The following is a 12,177-nucleotide window of genomic DNA, read 5'->3' as shown; positions in this document are numbered from 1 at the left end:
TTGCCCATATTCTTGATGAAGAACGTTAAACTCACTGGTTTGAGACCACAAAATCAAACTGCGCTGCTAATAGCTCTATTTTGAAAATACTTAATTGAAGAAAAACAGTTCCGAGGTTTTTTTAGTTTTTTTAAATATAGGTTCCTTATTATTTCTACACACCTTCTATGTGGTTTTAGTCGTTTATGTTCAGAATGGAGTGTTTTTCATTGAAATAAAATAAAATAAAAAATATATAAATACATGTATTTTTTTGTATTATTTTTTTCTTCTAAAACACTCGCGATCCACTCCAGTCTGAACCAGTTGATAATCGCTGAGTTAGATAACCAAACATAATCTTTGCATGGCCCGGGGGTAACGTTATTACACACACCGCCTCAACACATTGCTCACCAGAAGGGCAACCTATGCGTCAGTCCATACTCAATGTATTTCTGAGCACCTCCAAGACAAATTATACCTATTAATGGACTCGTTTCTTTAGACAGAAACGAAAGTAGGGAGATTGGATTTGTACAGTCACCGTCTAACAATACAAAGAGTCGTGTCGGAGAGAACTAACCCTGATGTTAACCTTAACCCAATTCAACTAACCTGCTATGTACATTCTGCCAACCTCTGTCGTTTTAGTCATCCTAACCTTTTACGTAAATTGTCCTAATATTTGTCGTTAGTTCTCGTAACCACCAACGTAAATTCTGACCGTAATTTAAAAAAAAAAAACGCAACAAGGAACATGGTATCAGAGAAAGACGTATAATACTATATTTCCTTTAATTCGATACTGTACAACCACTATTCCATTCATAATGTAACCTAACTACTATAGAATACTAAATGGAGGGAAGGGCGTTACATACCAAATCCTAGGAATTGCCCTGAGACCAGATTGCTCTTTGAGGCTCTATGGTAGTTACCTGATTTATACACTTATTATCTGCAAATCAATCCTGTCTCAAATCATATAGTTCATTACTTTTGCCCAGTGCCACGTACTATGCAGACGTACAGCACTCTGGCCAAAAGTAGTAGGGCCATACTGTATGTCTTTCTACAGTATGTGGCTCTGGCTCTGGACTTAAGTAGTGCACTATATTGTAGGGAATAGGGTCATTTGAGATGTATGCTAGGCTAGATCAACAGGTTTGTAATGCATACTTATTTCATAATCTCTCAGAAGCCTCTATATCACCAAGCTTTGTTCTAGTCACATGTTGTTCTTCTGTTAATAAACAGCGAGTTAGCATTGAGAGAAGCTGGGTCAAATTCATTAGGCGTCAAACAGAAGAAAGCAGATTTAAACAAGGAGAGAGTGGGACTTCCCAAACTTGCTCAATAAGAAACACTTGTATACCTTTTCTGTTGTGAAAAGTTTTGTAACAGTCAGGTAATGAATACAACCAAGGTCTTCTTTCCAACAATCTGAGGCAGAATTTCTGTGTTTACCATCCATATCACGGTGCTGTGCAGTGGTGTAAAGTAACTAAGTATAAATACTTTGAAGTACTACTTACAGTGCCTTCAGAAAGTATTCATAGCCCTTATTGCACATTTCTTGTGTTACAGCCTGAATTCAAAATGGATGAAATATTCTTTTTTGTCTCACCCATCTACACACAATACCCCATAATGACAAAGTGAAAACATGTTTTTAGAAATATTTACACATTTATTGAAAATGAAATAGAGAAACATTTAATTTACATAAGTATTCACACCCCTGAGTCAATACATGTTCAAATCACCTTGTGCAGCGATTACAGCTGTATATCTTTATGTGTAAGTCTCTTTGCACACCTGGATTGTACAATATTTGCACATGATTCTTTTAGAAATTATTCAAGCTGTCAAGTTGGTTGTTGATCATTGCTAGACAGCCATTTTCAAGTCTTGCCATAGATTTTCAAGCCACTTGAAGTCAAAACTGTAATTAGGCCACTCAGGAACATTCAATGTCATCTTGGTAAACAACTCCAGTGTATATTTGGCCTTTTTAGGGTATTGTCCTGCTGAAAGGTGAATTGTTCTCCCAGTGTCTGTTGGAAGCAGACAGAACAAGGTTTTCCTCCAGGATTTTGCCTGTGCTTAGCTCTATTCTGTTTATTTTTATCCCCCAAAAAACTCCCTAGTCTTTGCCGATGACAAGCATACCCATAACATGATGCAGCTACCACCATGCTTGAAAATATGAAGAGTGGTACTCAGTGATGTGTTGTGTTGGATTTGCCCCAAACATAACGCGTTGTATTCAGGACATAAAGTTAATTTCTTTGCCACATTTTCAGCAGTTTTACTTTAGTGCCTTTTTGCAAACAGGATGCACGTTTTGGAATATATTTATTCTTTTCACTCTGTCATTTAGGTTAGTATTGTGGAGTAACTACAATGTTGTTTATCCATCCTCAGTTTTCTCCCATCACAGCCATTGGTAACTGTTTTAAAGTCACCATTGGCCTCATGGTGAAATCCCTGAGCGGTTTCCTTCTTCTCCGGCAACTGAGTTTGGAAGGGCGCCTGTATCATTTTAGTGACTGGATGTATTGATACACCATCCAAAGTCTAATCAATAACTTCACCATGCTCCAAGGGATGGAGGCATTGGAAAACCTCCCTGGTCTTTGTGGTTGAATCTGTGTTTGAAATCCACTGCTCGACTGAGGGACTTTACAGATAATTATATGTGTGGGGTACAGAGATGAGGTAGTCATACAAAAACAATGTTAAACACTATTATTGCACACAGAGTGAGTCCATCTGTCACGTTCCTGACCTGTTTTCTGTTGTTTTGTATGTGTTTAGTTGGTCAGGACGTGAGCTGGGTGGGAATTCTATGTTGTGTGTCTAGTTTGTCTGTTTCTATGTCAGCCTAGTGTGGGTTCTCAATCAGAGACAGATGGTAGTCGTTGTCTCTGATTGAGACTCATATATAGGAGGCTTGTTTTGTGTTGGGATTTTGTGGGTGTTTGTTACCTGTCTCTGTGTTTGTGTTCTGCACCAGATAGGTCTGTATCGGTTTTGCACATTTGTTATTTTGTAGGTTGTTTGTAGTGTTTCACTTGTGTTTGTATTAAACATGTTTAACACTAGCCGCGCTGCATTTTGGTCCTCTCCTTCACCCCTGGAAGAGAACCTTTACACCATCCAACTTATTAAGGACATTTTTACGCCTGAACTTATTTAGGCTTGCCATAACAAAGTGGACGAATGCTTATTGACTAAAGACATTTCAGATTATTGATTTTTATTGATTTGTGCACATTTCAAAAAACATAATTTCACTTTGAAATTATGGGGTATTGTGTGTAGGCCTGTAACGCAAAATGTAAATGTCGTCAATTTTAAATTCAGGCCGTAACACAACAAAATGTGGAAAAAGTCATGGAGAGTGAATACTTTCTGAAGGCACTGTAAGGCATTTTTTTAGGGTATCTGTACTTTACTATTTCCATTTCTGACAACTTCTACATTTACTTCACTATATTCCTAAAGACAATATGTACTTTTTACTCCCATACATTTTCCCTGACCACCTAAAGTACCTGTTACATTTTGAATGTGCAGGCAAGACAGCAACATGGTCCAATTCATGCACCTATCATTATAACATGTTGTCATCCCTACTGCCTCTGATCTGGCGGACTCACTAAACACAAATGCTGTGTTTGTGAATGATGTCTGAGTGTTGGAGCCCCGGGCTGTCCGTAAATAAATAAAAATGAAATACAAATAGGTAGGTTCAATTGATTTCACCTGTAATAAGTTTTTTTTACGTTTTCAAAACACCTCAATTCATCGTGTAATAATATCGTATCATATTAAAAGAATATCCCTATAGGTGCTGCAAATATTTCTTTCACGTTTACAAAAGAGTGCTCTAACTTGTAAGTATATCCTAAGTTCAATGTTTACTCCTTACATCTCTCATTTATCTTGAAAATTGTTTGTAATGATATTCTCCGTTTTGGAATCCCAGATGTGAAAAAAAGCCTAAACACATTAGACCCTAAATTGTCTTTTAATGATCCATATTTGGTAACGCCGAGGCTCCTTATACAATTTCAGATATCGTGGGAGGATCGTTGTTGCTTGGCAACTAGGGGCGAGAGGTGGCGGTTTTGAGAGTATTTCCTGCCTTCCCCTTGTTGGTTCAGGAAGAGCCTCTTGGAGGCGTATCAGAAACACGATGATGCCCCCATTTGTCATCGTTGTGCATTTCTCATATAGGCATGGAGCCGCAGATGGCGAACAACGGATGGGTATATCTGCTGCTAGTTACAGACCTCTGGGGGAGATACTACAGGGATTGGATGATGACGTCATAGGAAAGACCTTGCAGAAATTGTGTAGACGAGAGGGTCAACCCCTGTCAAAATCTGTCCACGGGTGAATACAGCAATAAGCAGACCGATAACCAGAACGATAAGCAGACCACCTGCCTTCCCGCATTTGGGACAAGACCATCTCATCATTATATACAGTATCTCTGTTGATGCCCAGCAGGTGATCTACTGTGCACGGCCAATGTTAACCTTGGTCTAACCTGTCCTTAACATGCAAGGCCCTACACTTACAAGTTAGTCAACATAGCACAGGGCTACAGGTTTGTAATGCCCTGTCCTACTTTGATAGAAGAGTCTTTGGGTTATCTAACTTGATGTGGTTTATGGGGACGGTGCTCCCCTAATTGCTCTTCTAATTGCCATTGTGGGGATCCGGTGGGGCTTAACGAGTGTGCAACTGATTAGCTTTTCTCCCTGGTATGTAATTGATGCCAGTTGATGTCATTGAGAGCCTTCACTTGCCTTGATCAGCAAGTCACTGATTAAAGACTTAGATTACAACCAGTATATACCTGCCATCAAGGACCACAGTCAACCACTCCCGATAAACCATGTCGATACTTCAAATACTTCAAGTAACTCAAGATTATGGGGAACAATAACACATGAACTAATATCAATTTCCACTTTGAGTCACAATAGTTCTGGGAACATATTCCTAGCGCTCTCTGTTGTTCACTGAGGTAGTAGTAATAATAATAATATGTTCCTGTCCCATTCTCCTGTCACCCTATCCCAAGGCACCGCCAGACTACAGTGTTCTCAGGTAATAAGTGTCTGAACAGACTAATAACCTGTTAATTCCCTGCGAGTGGGTCTGTACTTCAGTCGGTGAAAGCCAGAAGCACCATTGACAGAGCTTTCGAGCAGTAATCAGTGACCTAATGCTGGGCTGTTTTTACTGAGCTACACACTGTCACTAGTTCGAGTTCCATGCACAACAACAAGACAAATTCACATCAACATTGTCGATAGGTAATGCAACAACAAGACGAATCGACCTCAACTTTGCTGAACTAGAAAACAGTTTCTCATTTTGATGTTGGAGGAGAAACAGCCACGTGTGATGACAGAGAGAGAGAAATATTTATATTTGAACCAAGTGGTGTTCATGCATTCTTTTCAAATAATGTGTTTTCACAACGTTATTTTCATCGACATGACCATTTTCAATATGGCTCCAACAATACTATTGTGAGGGTAAACTGCCACTTCCTGAAAATCACCCAGCACAGTGTGTGAGGCAGAACAACCCATCACACTCATTCCCCCACACCTCATTCCTCCCATTTTGACACATTCGATTAGATGATAAAAAATGTATTAAATGAAAACTCCATGAATTCCAACAGAGAGGCCTTGGTGTCTGGTGCAATGGCAGCAAGCAACAGGCAGGCAGATCCAGCTATACCCTAAATGAATTAGCCCACTGCTGTGTCTGAGCTGTGTGTGGAGCTATAGAGCTCTGGTGCTCTGGGGGCTGGCAGTGGTGGGTGATGAATGTGTGGCATTAGGCGCCAGGCTGGGTGTTGGAGATGAGCAGGCTCTTGGGCATCCATCAGCGCCCAGGGAGGTCTGTCTGGGTATAGCCAGATGCCCAGGATGCCTGTTTGGCACAGTCATCTAGCGGGCACAAACACATACAGAAAGGTAGAGAGGAAGATTGTGCAGAAGAGACAAAGAAGGAGACAGAGAGACAGGGAAGAGGGGAGATGAAAGAGAGAGTGACCGAGAAAGAGGGGGTGAGACAGAGAGAGTGAGATAGAGAGAGATATAGAGAGGAGGGGGAGAGAGAGAGACACAATATGACATTTGAAATATCTTTTTTCTTTTGGAAATTTGTGTGTAATGTTTACTGCTCATTTTTTAAAATTGTTTATTTCACTTGCCTTGGCAATGTAAACATGTTTCCCATGCCAATAAAGCCCCTTAAATTGAAATTGAATTGAGACAGAGGGAGAGACAGAGAGAGATACAGATATACAGAGAGGGAGAGAGAAGGAAAGGGAGAAATCACCAGCATCCCCTGGGTGGTTCGGCTCGGCTCTCTCTAATAGATATTAATGATGCTGCCACATTGTTAATAAACCCACGGTTAATGTTTGGTTCTAGAGAGAGGCTGGTAAACATTGTTCAGTTTGTAATGTTTTGGTTTTAGGGATTCGCTCACTTGTCACAGGTGTGATGAATGCCCTTGATTACTGTGCATGCTGTAACATATGCACTCGTAGTTGAGTGCTCGTTAACACAGTGATGAATTGAGAAATGTGATTGGCACCCTGTTTTTGTAACCGTTGTTTTCGTTGTCTGAGGTGCGGCCGCCCCGGGGATAAGATGCAGGGGAGAGGCAAGCTACGTTTGACTGAGGCTGTGGCAGAGCTCTTTCGGAAGCCTCGGTTTTGTTAAGAGAAGTATAATTTGATAGATGATGCCCGGAGTTAGTTAGCCGTCATGCTTTCCCTCCTCCTGCCCTGAAACCGTTTTTTTGTTTGATTTGATTGTGTAATTGTTTTGTGTTACATCCGCCCTCCATTTTCGTGCAACGCTAACTGGTTTATTTATGGATACTGACAATTGGAGGGAAATAAAATAAACTGAAGAGTGACCTGCCTCTGACACTCCTTCCATGTTCTTCCACTCAATCCCGAACTAAAACAACATATGTAGCCTGTGGTATAAATGCTATTTAGAGCTCCCTATGCTCTTGGTGTAAACCTAGAGTGGTGTAGTCGGATCTATGGTACTGAATTGAGTTTAGTCACAGCCCCTCTCGGCCAGGGTGAGACACATTCAACTAAACAAGGTTCATTTAAAAATATAGTAGCCAACCTACGATGTGAGCAGCAATACATTTAGGTTACCAATTTTGCCCTCTAATGTTTATATCAAATAATAATTCTCAACAGGTGTGTTTCCATGAATAACATTTTACTTGGTTTAAATTCAGGTTGAAATCAAATATCACTTTAGGAAGCCATCATTGGCCTAAAAAGCTTTGACCCCCCCCCCCTGTCAGTTGTAATGTTCGTTTAATACAGTGGTTCCCAACTCCGGTCCTCCAGTACCCCCCCCCCCCCCCAGCACACATTTTTGTTGTAACCCAGGACAAACACACCTGATTCATCTCATTGAGGGCCTGATGATTAGTCGACAAGTTAAATCAGGTGTGCTTGTCTGGGGATACAATACAAATGTGTACTGTTGGGGGTACTGGAGGACTGGAGTTGGGAACCACTGATCTAGTAGACCAGACGCAGACTCACGATGACCCATCTTCCCAGCAGCAACCTCCATCACACACACGTCTTAGCACAGGGGACGAAATGAAGCACGTGACTCAGGAGAGTGCTCGAGATGGATATGGCCATATTTAGGTATCAAATATTCCATCTTCCTCCTCCATCCTTTTTGTTTATTCTCACACACTCAGAGATTGATTGAACTCAATTTCCTCGCATAAATGCTGAGACGTGCGAGAGCGAGACACTCACCTCGGGGAGCGGAAACGTGTCCTAGATTTAGTTTCCGTCTGACAGGGCAAGCGTCAGCGACACGCTATCACAGCTCAGACCTCATAGGAAACACATGGCCTGGTCAGTGTAAGTGTTTGAGCTGTACTTTAGTAGCACTCAATCATGTTACCCTTGAGTCAAATCTGAAGTCCTTTTTTTAGAGCCTGAAAGCGTGGAGTGATGTTTTTCATCTTTTCCGGGGCCCCTGTCAAACCTCCCCAGACCTTAGGTGTGAGGGTGTGAAGCTAAGACGTGAAACCCAGCACTCTGCATAACATAGCAGTCTGCCACATTTAGCCCCCATTCCATGCTACCTTACATATACAACCTAAACTAAGCAGCAGTGGGCCTTTTCGACATCTGTTAACTTCATCCTCTTCTCTTGTTTGGCCACGGCACTTCTGCTCGTCTCGTTCCTTGGCTATTTTTAAGCAAGCGGGCACTTGGAATAACTCATGTCCCAAAATTGATATTTGGGACGGACACAATGGGAACTTGGCACTGCTCTGCTACCCCCTGAGTGAAAAAAGTGACTTGTGAAACCGCCACAAGAAATGTCAGCCGTTACCAGAGAGAAAGGGAGAGTGTGCGTGTGTGTGAGACATGTAACGGTCTCCCGAGGGACGTACTGTAGATCCGATATGCATCTTTCAACTTTGCCTTCTCTTTTCCCCTCTGGACAATTGTCATTCCCCTGTGATGAGAAGCACATGGGCTGTTGCTTACATGATTGCATTATGAAGTAATAACCTCCAAGCAGGGCTTGCAGGCCTAATCCAAACGAAGCCGGTGACTTAGCCATTAATAAAACAGATAGAACCCTTTTATTGCTTTACTTTTGAGCAAATATATATTTATAAACAGAAGCAACACACCAGTATGTGTGTATCTTATCATGGATTTGAAATGCTGAGCTGATTTCCTGGTGTTTTTACAGTCTTTTACGTCCAACAACGAAAATGATAAATAATACCAAAAAAAAAGTAATTTCTAATTAGTTTGCTCAGATTACAAATGAATCCACCAGTTGGGGAACCCCTGACCTGGATGGGATAATGTGATCCTTCCTTAACCCATAGGAAGTCCCACCTAGTTGACTACTTCAAAACCAAACCTTAACACTTACCAATCGAAATGAATGCCTAAACTTAACTCAATGTTAAACCCTTTCACGTAACTCCTAACCCTAACCCTAACCTTAACCCCTAGCCTAGCTAAAGTTAGCCACCTAGCCGACGTTAGCCACAACAAATTCATAACATATCATACAAATTGTAACATGTCATCTGAAATGTAATTTGTAATATATCCTACGAATTGTCATTTGTAATACATCATACTAAATGGATGATGCACATCCACAAATGAATACATACCATACGAAACATAACATATCATATTAAAATGGAGTATCTTGGATTTACATACAGAATAATACAATATGCTCTGAGACCAGGTTGTGAATATTCAAGTCAGACGCTGTCAAACCATGAGATCTTATTGCAAAAGACACTGTTAACAGGCAATTCTGCTGTGTTACCACTTGAGAGCAGAATGCAAGACAAAGACTGCAGTCTGATGGAATGTTATTCTGAAGTTAAATGTTGACCATTATCTTTTCTATTTGACCGATCAAATTCCTCTAGTCAAAAACACCCCATCTGTCAGGAGACACTGCCCCAGCATTACATACATGTACACACCATCAGTGTTGGCCACAGGCAGCCTAACATTTAGAGTGTTGGGCCAATAACCTGAAAGGTCGCTAGTTTGAATCCCTGAGCCGACAAGGTGAAAAATCTGTCTATGTGCCCTTGAGCAAGGCACTTAACCCTAATTGCTGCAGGGTCGCCACTGATAATGGCAGACCCTGGCTGTGACCCCACTCTCCGAGAGTGTCTCAGGGTGAAAAAAAACAACACGTGCGTGTGAAACACAGGACAAATATAAGCACCCACCAAATGATTATAATACTTGCTCGGTGACATCGACACACTTTGTCCATCAACATACTCGGCCCTTTCAGAAGATAAAAGAGCTCTCCACACCAATCAAGATACCGACAGACCCCCGCGCCAAGACCACCAGCGAGGGACCCACAAATCCAAACGAAATGCCCCAGAGACATTTCCACAACCAGACCGACAAAACCAGATTGTTAGGTTTTCAGGGCAGAATGAGTAACAGACCAGAACGGACCAAAAAAAGCAGTGAAGAAGAAGCCATCTATAGTCAAGAACAAACAACAAACTCATCCCCAGCATCAGGCACAGTAATCTACTGTGACGGAAGCCTCTCCTATCCCCAGTCCTGACGTCACAGATAAGCCAGCAGGACAGCAGGGATACTTAGCAGATAAATAGAACAATGCGAAGAATTCTCTCCTGAGTCCAGTCTCAGGCAGAACTAGAACAACATGTGCTGGTGCCCTCTGATGAACCACTGTGGTTAGTTAAGGACAGAGGGATAGGCCCATAGTTAGTAGGGAGGGATGTGCCTTTTGTGTTTAATAACCTTATAAAATGGGTGACAAAGAGAAGAGACAGTTGGTGGACCGAGAGAGAGAGAGAGAGAAAGGGAGAGAGAAAGAAGGAGAGAGAAGCATGCTGTCTCTAGAGTTTAACAAGGAAACTGACCAGCAGGGAAGCCCTAAGCTTCCTCCATACAGACTCCAGTCATCACAGGGTTTGGACAAATCAGGATAGTCCACTGTAAAAGGTTAGAGGTCAGAGGTGATGCTGCACAGTGGTTTGTGTTTTTGGCTCAATAAAGATGTTTCAGAGGAATCTCTCCTTCCCCGGATCTGACACAGACACCGACTCCCACGACTCCAGCGAAGATTGGCTTCACTCCGCGAAAAGCTGTGTTCCTGGGAGCCACTGGCGATGTTTACTGTGACGTGTTTATTAAAATTGTTTTTACATCGCCATGGACGCACATAGGGCAACGCGCTAAAGAGACGCCGCGCTTCTGGCGAATTGGAGCATGAGCTGGGAGCTGTCGGAAAGCGAAAGACAAGAGACTAGACCTACGCAGCAAGGTTACAAGGAACCACGCCACTACAGTTGCCAACGCTAAACGAAGGACAATAAATGTAGTCTGGAGGCGACCTGGGAAAAACAAGCCTACGTGTTGGAAAAGTCTTGGACTGTGAGCGAATATAAATCATAAGGACGTAAATGCCCCCGCTCCGAGACAGCGGGGCCACTTAAGTTGTTTTTCCGTCTGCCTGGCGTTTCTTCCGCGCCCGTGTAAAAGTTTCACTCAGAAAGAATTACGTCGTGAGGTTGTTCCATTATGCACAGTCAATTATAGTCACAGGTCTGCTCCGATGCGGTGCACTTAAAGTAATGCCGTCTAGCAAACACACGTCCACTTGCACACACACGCATGAAGGCATGCACACACACCAGAGGAGGCTGGTGGGAGGAGCTCTAGGAGGACGGGCTCATCGTAATGGCAGGAATGAATGGAATGACAAACAAGTTGTTTCCATGTGTTTGGTACCATTCCCTTGATTCCATTCCAGCTATTACAATGAGCCCGTCCTCCTATAGCTCCTCCCACCAGCCTCCTCTGGCACACACAGACACACACACGCACACACCGAGACACAAACACAAGCACACTCCTAAATGCCAGAAGTGATTTCTGGTTGTGTGTGAGAGCACAGTGTGTTCTCAGTTTCACAGTAGTCCCTTAACCCTATGAAGTACGCCCATAACTCATCCGAGCTGCTGGTATAAGCACTCGTAAACACACACACGCACATACTCTCCCAGCCACAGTGATGGGAACGATGATAAACTCACAGGCAAATGGTGGTTGCGGTCGGGACGACACAGCATCCCCTCTATCGCTGCAGTACTCACCCCATGGTGGAGGGATGTGTTCCCTCTCTCTTCTGACCACGGCTGCTACCACTGAACACACTCTGACACCAGAGGCAAGGGGTTTCCTCTCTTCTCCGTTCTTTCCCCTCTCTCTTTTTCTCCTCTCCTCTCGTGTTAAACTTTTCCCCTTTCTGGCGAGGGCTCTGGGAGGACTGGCTGTTTATTTATATCCTTTTTTGGGACTAGAGGGGATGGAGGAATAGAGGGGATGGAGAGAGGGATTCATAATTGCTCCCTCTCTGCCAAGGCGGAGAACTCGCCGGCCCCCACTGCTACAACCCCTTCTTCCACCCCTCCACCTCTCGCATCCTCCCCCCTTACCCCCCTTCCTCCCTACTGTGCAGCCCTGCAGGGATAGAGAGCTGGACTGAGCTGGGACCTGTTGTTGTAATGTGGTCTTTCTCTCCCCCTACCTTTCTTTCTCTCTCT

The 12,177-nt window shown here is 42.9% G+C and overlaps 1 protein-coding gene across 1 annotated transcript in view; it reads right to left on the bottom strand.

Annotated features, from left to right (window-relative positions):
• Positions 1-11,868, bottom strand: part of LOC120030366 (cGMP-specific 3',5'-cyclic phosphodiesterase-like) — a 93,319-nt gene extending 81,451 nt beyond the window's left edge. Inside the window, exon 1 of the mRNA XM_038975751.1 lies at positions 11,728-11,868. Coding sequence (XP_038831679.1) covers positions 11,728-11,732 — 5 coding nt within the window. The 5' untranslated portion in view covers positions 11,733-11,868. The remainder of the gene's footprint in view (positions 1-11,727) is intronic.
• Between the last annotated feature and the right edge of the window lie 309 nt (positions 11,869-12,177).

The sequence above is a fragment of the Salvelinus namaycush genome, chromosome 36 (assembly GCF_016432855.1).
Source record: "Salvelinus namaycush isolate Seneca chromosome 36, SaNama_1.0, whole genome shotgun sequence".
In the NCBI taxonomy this organism is placed as follows: domain Eukaryota; kingdom Metazoa; phylum Chordata; class Actinopteri; order Salmoniformes; family Salmonidae; genus Salvelinus; species Salvelinus namaycush.
This window is presented reverse-complemented; position numbering and strand designations above follow the sequence as displayed.